This window comes from Squalius cephalus (genome assembly GCF_949319135.1).
Source record: "Squalius cephalus genome assembly, chromosome: 17".
In the NCBI taxonomy this organism is placed as follows: domain Eukaryota; kingdom Metazoa; phylum Chordata; class Actinopteri; order Cypriniformes; family Leuciscidae; genus Squalius; species Squalius cephalus.
This window is the reverse complement of record NC_137138.1, coordinates 19,993,370-19,999,865: the sequence shown is the minus strand read 5'-3', so window position 1 is coordinate 19,999,865 and position 6,496 is coordinate 19,993,370. Positions and strand designations below refer to the sequence as shown.

Sequence of the window (6,496 nt, the reverse complement as noted above, 5' to 3'; positions counted from 1 at the left end):
GAGTTGGCTGTGAGTCTGGGTGGGTGGTCCTTGCCTGGGGCACAAAGGAATTACAACCCCTGTAGCTCCCCAAAGCAGTGTTGTGTATAATAAAGGAGTCAATCAGTCAAATACAGTTCTGAAGAAAAACAACAACACCTGTCTGATTTAATGGATTTACAATAGAAGATACATTACCGTGGACGTAAGATTTCACTTTTTTTTTTTTTTGCAGAACCAGTAGAGCGAGATTCAGAGTTGTTTTAGTGAATCGACTCGCTGATTCTGAACAGTGACTCGTCGAGCAGGTCACGCGCGCACGTCCCGACCACCCACACATACGCGACTGAGGAAATGGCCGTGCGCTTTCTGACCGCAACGAGAAGATTTCCAATCGATTTGTGCAGGCTGACACCAAGTGCGGTCACCAGGTAAACATGATATGTAGAGTAATATTCAGATAAATGTGCAAATAATGCGAGAAAAAGAGGAGTTTGCTCATATTATCGTCAATTTAACCGTTTAAAGTGTTGTGGGGAAGCGTCGATGCTAACTGGCTAGCTGCTAACGAGTGAGTTAACGGTTTAGCGAGACGCAAACCTCAATGTAACCGATAAATATACAACCCAGACGAGTTTAAATTTGTTCAGAAACGACAAACACGTCGACCATTTGTAGTTCTGTAGTTTCGTTTTCAAGTTGTTTAGCATAGCAAGAATACCCCATCAATCACATCTGGCACCTTTAGTATCACATATGTGGCTTTCTTTAAAACGTTTTGTCCTTCTAACCGGAAATAAAATGTAACAATGCTATTACAATCTGTATTGCAATAGTGTCAAAATTAGTTCAAGACTCTTAATGGGTTTTCAATGTTTCAGGGTTTGTTTAGTGTTTTCATGTAACTTAGTGTAGTTATCAATCATACTTCTCATTTACTATAACGTTACATGTTAAAAGGAGTGAATGAACGTGTAATTACTCGTAATGATGATTGTTTATTGCATTCCGTTTGATTCTCTTTGTTCGCGGCACATGCCAACATCTCTTTTGTCTCAAGAAACTTCAGCCACATCTGATCTTTTGGATCAAATTGAACCCAAAAATTCAAGACTTTATTTTTTAAATTATGCTTTTAATATTTCATATTTATTAACAGTTTTCTGTCAAATAAAATATTAAATAACTTAAAATAAACCTTTGAAATAAACGATTGATACAACTGACGATTGAAAGAAACAGTTTATATATATATATATATATATATATATATATGGGGATGGGGGCTGGTATTAGTACAACATGGCCACTTTTGAACTAAAACGTGGGAATTGATTGGTTATTAAAGGTATAGTGGAGGATCTTTCCGAATTTTAGATAAGACCCGCCCTCTCCACTTTTTTAATACGTTTGATTGATTCACCAGAATGATTGACAATTAGGAGGACCAATAGTATAGGTGATCCATCCGGAAGTAAAAAATCCTCCACTATACCTTTAAATCATGTCATGTGGCTATGAATTAAGTCATGGGAGTGAATCCATAATTCGTGGCTACATGACCTATTTTCTACCCTGCATGTCTTGTGTGGAGCTCTGTTATTCTGTTACATTACTGTGTGTACATCAGCTATAATTTTAATTTAAAAATACATTGTGACATGTTTTTACATCCATCACAACAAATCCATTCCTCTCCACTTATGCCAAACTATTTATTGTGGCATTACCGGTGCTGTGTAGTGTTTTAGGGAAAACAATTATCCAAGTGGCCTTTTACCCCCATTGTATCCTGCCATAGAGGACACTGTGTTTACAGTTAAAGTTTTGACAATGTAACACATTTTTGGGTCAAATAAAAAATGAATTTGTTGTTTCGTGTAATATTAATTTGCCAATCAGATCTCAATGCAGAAGAAGAAACAAAGAAACATGTTATATAAGCATTGCAGTATTGTGTTCAGCATAATGCTGAATACCATAGTCCTTTACCTGTGGTGTAAAAGAGGCATTTTGATTGATTTACAGGTTTTAGAAGCCACCTAATATAAAATACAATTTTCATTCTGTTGCAGTGATAATGCTCAGCAATCTTTCTTTCCTCCAGGTCCGTTGTAGGCCTCTTCAGCACTGCGGCAGAACAGCGTAGTGCTGGTGACGACTGCCATGGTGACGATGGAGATGACGACCACAATCACTCTATGACACATGTCAGGACGTTGGAGATGAGAACCAGAAAACTGGAAGAGCAGGTTCATGACCTCAAGGTAAATTCACATTGTTTTATTTAATTCAGTCAAGTACTGTTTGTATAGGGATAATTATCAGCTGTTGTATTGACTAGGTTGGTTAAGATGCACACCAATAAAAATAAAAAAAGTCTAAGGCACATTTATAAAAGCTACTTAAATGTAAAAAAGGCCTAATCCTGGCTTAATCTAAACCCTGTCTGTGAAACCAGGCCTATAAACTTTTGGGCATTTTAGTCTAGTTTTAGTCAATGAATGGTTAAATTGATAATCACGATTATTTTGCTCAACTATAATCGCTATGATTGTTGTCATTTAAAAAAATGTATTTTTTACATTTCATCAGAATTATTTCACTTTCACTTATAAGACAATATTATCATATAAATTAACACATACTCTACATGATGAAACTGGTAAAACAATAAACGTCTCAAAAATGAAAGCCATAAAATTTGTAATCATTTTTCCAAATTACATTTAATATTTTTCTGTTAAAACAACAGCACTTTGTATTGTCACACAGAGGTTGCATAAGTGCATTTATACAGCAATCACAAATATAGTCTAGATCCATGTTTGGATTTATTACAGTTCATCTCTGAGAAGGTTTGATCGCAGATTTAGTCGCGGGAAACCGTGTAAGCTCCTCGTGACAGAACACAGACCGGCTGAATGACACTTTAAGCAGAATATCTCAGATGGAGATCACTAAACTCCAGCTTAATTGTTTGTCCGTTTTTTTCATATCATTGTCTTCTTCCGCAGTGTCACATGGTTGCCAGATTGCAACGATTAAGTAAAACACCAGACAGAAAATGTATCCTTTTAACAGAACATCTTTGATTGGGGGATTCAAACTCGACATCTGGAAACCGCAAAAATGAAAGCTCGTAGAGGCTTTTTTAACTACATTTTAGTCTCGTCTTTTTTTTGTCAGCGATATTGCATGTTGATGTAGTCACAGTTATCGTTTAATGACGTTGGTGTCATCTCGTTTTAGTCGTGGAGAAAAAAAAAGGTTGTTGACACATTTTTTGTCCAATTTTTTTAAAACAAAATGAACTCTAATTGCTATAAATAAATTGTATAAGCCTATCTGCATTATGTTACCCATCATGTTTAATCAACGTTGTATCTGCAGTTTTTTTGCTTTTGGTAATTGTTAATCAAACTCTTTGTACTTTTCAAAGGAGAGATACAAACGAGCCCGAGCTGACTCGGACAATGTTAGAAGAAGAACACAGAAATTTGTTGAGGACGCCAAACAATTCGGTAACCTACTTTAATTTAGCCACACATATTGCTAATAGGTGTTGACATTGCTTTGTTGCATTAAACGTTACGCTCCTCCTGCAGGGATTCAGAGTTTCTGCCGTGACATTGTGGAGGTCGCAGACCTGATAGAGAAGAGCGCAGAAGTTGAGGAGAGAGATGGAGTGCAGCAGCTGACGCAATATCTGGCACACATACAAGGCCGGCTGCAGGACGTCTTCACCAAACATGGACTGGAGAAGATGAGCCCCGTGGGAGCCACCTATGACCCTTATCAGCATGAAATCGTCTGTCATACTCCAGCAGAGGGAGTGGAGCCCGGCTACATAGCTGTGGTCAAGCAAGATGGTTACATGCTACATGGACGTACCATTCGCCATGCCCATGTGGGTATTGCTGTGAAGACACAGGAGCAGTGACAGATCCTCTTGCTTTATTTTCTTACACTCTTAGTATGTTCTTACATCTCTAGACAACTACACGTTTGACTTACTCTTTGAAGTAATGTTATTTATATATATTTGTAAATGTTTCTTTTTGTTTTTCTAACTTGTAACTCTACACAGGTAAATTAGGCCGTGTTATTTGTTTTAGTTTGTTTTATTTTGAACCCAGATTTACAGTTTGTCCAATGCCCATTTAATCTCTGGAAAGATTCATTATTGTTTTTGTGTGTGTTAAAGACAGTATAATAAGAATCATGGTGTTAAATTCAGAAATATGCACTTTACACCCTTGTCATGGTGGTTTCTGTAAGTGATTAATAGTCTCGGAGCTTGAGAGGAAAATCAGTTATGACTTTAATTGGAAAGTTACTAACACTTTGTAAGGTTCTATATGTTTAACAGTAGTTAATGATGTAGGTATCATGAATTAACAATGAACAGTCATGTTTACAGCATTTATTGATCTTGGTTAATGTTCATTTAAAAATATACTATCATTCTATATCATATCAGTTCATAAAGTATCATTTTAATGTTGACTTAAAAATGCAGTAAAAGTGTTAGTAAATTCATGTTAACTAATGTTAACATATAGAACATTATTGTGATCTTCCCAGAAAGTTATCCAGTAGCACCTCAATGCAGTACACAAGATCCGAGGGGAGGAGTCGGATCTTATATAAGGGGTGGAGATTGGTAGGTTTAGGGGTGGAGATGGGTAGGTTTAGGGGTGGGTTTAGGGATCAGGGGGTGGAGATTGGTAGGTTTAGGTATGTAAGGTGGGAGGAGTTGGATTTTATCCTACTCCTCCCCCTGGATTTTATGCTCTGCAGTGAGGACCATCTCAAGTTATTGGCTGTTGAATGTTTCAAGTATGTGCTATATGCCATCATTACCCAGAAATAAATGCTAGGAGGTTTCTCTTTTAGAGAGGAGAAATGCACATGAGATGTATGTGTCCAAAGTGGAATTGAACAATGTTGTTTGGGAGATAACGTTAACAAAAATATTTATGTGTATTTATTTTGTTAGTAATATTTTGCCCTGCTAGTTTACTACTTTTGGTAACTGAGAAGAACAACTGTAAGCTATTTACATTTTCGTTTAAAAGATGTATTCTTTGTAAATGTTGAAAACGATTAGTTTTGAGTGTATGTGTGCGAGTCAGAGGTCTTCTTGACTGAATAAAATCTCATCTTTTGTTCATTCTGTGCACTAGGTGTCAGTGTTTCCAAACAGAACTCACAGTATATGCCGCCGAAAGACTCGTTTGGTGAAAAACACCGGAAATACGTTCAGAGTCACCGCACGTGTGTTTATCCTGCTACACAAAATTGATCTCTTAGTAATAACTTTCCCATATTTCGAAAAATGACAAAGGTAAAGAAGGAGAAAACCGTCGAGGAGGAGACCGGAGGAACAGAGAAATCATACCAAGAGTTAATAGCTAATATAAACCCCATCGCAAACCCGCTTGCATCGCGTAAACTAAGCAAAAAGCTCTACAAATGCGTCAAGAAAGGTATTTTTTATTTATTTTTTTCCCACTCGATAATCGTTAACTATAATTCCTTTAAATCTGAATAAAAGTATACTAAACATGTCTGTATATAGTTGTATTGTTTAAGAGACCGGCACGTGGTTCCAGTCAGTTATTCATTATAAATGTTATTCGTTGTTTTTCACAGCTGCTAAAGTCAAACAGATTCGACGAGGAGTGAAAGAGGTCCAGAAGTTTCTCAACAAAGGGGAGACTGGGTAAGATGCGGTTCATTGTCCTCATGTTTTAGTATAATGGTCACTTGTTGAGCAGTCCACGTGTTTGTCATTTTAACACTATTTTCTGTCATCTTTTAGTATTGTGATATTTGCTGGAGACACTCTTCCCATTGAGGTGTATTGCCACTTACCAATCATGTGTGAAGACCGAAACCTGGCTTATGCTTATGTTCCATCTAAAGTTGTAAGTTCAGGAGTGTATTATGTTTGCCTCTCCAAATCAAATTTAATGTACAGTTACAGTAGTCATGAGTTTGTATCCCTCTTTCTGCAGGATTTGGGCTCGTCAGCTGGATCCAAACGGCCCACCTGTGTTATCATGGTCAAACCGCATGATGATTATAAAGAAGCCTATGATGAGTGTCTGGAGGAAGTCACATCTCTGCCTAAACCAATCTAAGGACATGTATATTCAATCATCTATTAAAAATGAAAATAGAATAAAAACAATTTGGGATGGTTGTGGGTGATTTTGCATGGTGTTAGTGTTCACCAGTGCGTCTGAAACCCAGTTCTGGATAGTTTTCTTCTTTGTGGACCTCTTCATTTGTGGAAAGGAGCAAAAATGTATAATACAGTTAATACAATGTTGTTTAAAGGAAGCTTCGGTTCATGTCATCTGACAGTGGATGGAGCTTAATATTCAGCCTGTTGTTTTACTCAATGTTTTACTGTTGATCTTTGTAATGCATTCTGTATTGATTGGATTTTGTTTTTTAAGTTTTTCAGAACTGCTTGATTGATTTGATTTTGGGGCAGTGGACCTCT

At 36.9% G+C, this 6,496-nt stretch overlaps 2 protein-coding genes across 2 annotated transcripts; both read left to right on the top strand.

Annotated features, from left to right (window-relative positions):
- The first annotated feature begins 266 nt into the window (after positions 1 to 266).
- On the top strand, positions 267 to 5,155 carry grpel2 (GrpE-like 2, mitochondrial). Its single transcript, XM_079898738.1, has 4 exons — positions 267 to 410; positions 2,087 to 2,246; positions 3,422 to 3,503; positions 3,588 to 5,155. Exons 1-4 carry the CDS (start codon positions 334 to 336, stop codon positions 3,920 to 3,922), a joined length of 654 nt encoding a protein of 217 aa, XP_079754864.1. The 5' UTR covers positions 267 to 333; the 3' UTR covers positions 3,923 to 5,155.
- Positions 5,156 to 5,212: 57 nt separating this feature from the next.
- nhp2 (NHP2 ribonucleoprotein homolog (yeast)) lies at positions 5,213 to 6,178 on the top strand. Its single transcript, XM_079898742.1, has 4 exons — positions 5,213 to 5,471; positions 5,638 to 5,707; positions 5,807 to 5,912; positions 6,003 to 6,178. The coding sequence occupies exons 1-4, from the start codon at positions 5,321 to 5,323 to the stop codon at positions 6,126 to 6,128; spliced, it is 453 nt and encodes a 150-aa protein (XP_079754868.1). The 5' UTR covers positions 5,213 to 5,320; the 3' UTR covers positions 6,129 to 6,178.
- The last annotated feature ends 318 nt before the right edge of the window (positions 6,179 to 6,496 follow it).

Excerpts from the sequence above, each read along its gene's own strand:
- grpel2 (XM_079898738.1), top strand. The coding sequence starts at position 334 with ATGGCCGTGCGCTTTCTGACCGCAACGAGAAGATTTCCAATCGATTTG. Across the intron at positions 411-2,086 it reads ACACCAAGTGCGGTCACCAG|GTCCGTTGTAGGCCTCTTCA; the intron begins GTAAACATGATA and ends TCTTTCCTCCAG. Across the intron at positions 2,247-3,421 it reads AGCAGGTTCATGACCTCAAG|GAGAGATACAAACGAGCCCG; the intron begins GTAAATTCACAT and ends TACTTTTCAAAG.
- nhp2 (XM_079898742.1), top strand. The coding sequence starts at position 5,321 with ATGACAAAGGTAAAGAAGGAGAAAACCGTCGAGGAGGAGACCGGAGGA. Across the intron at positions 5,708-5,806 it reads CTCAACAAAGGGGAGACTGG|TATTGTGATATTTGCTGGAG; the intron begins GTAAGATGCGGT and ends GTCATCTTTTAG. Across the intron at positions 5,913-6,002 it reads CTTATGTTCCATCTAAAGTT|GATTTGGGCTCGTCAGCTGG; the intron begins GTAAGTTCAGGA and ends CTCTTTCTGCAG.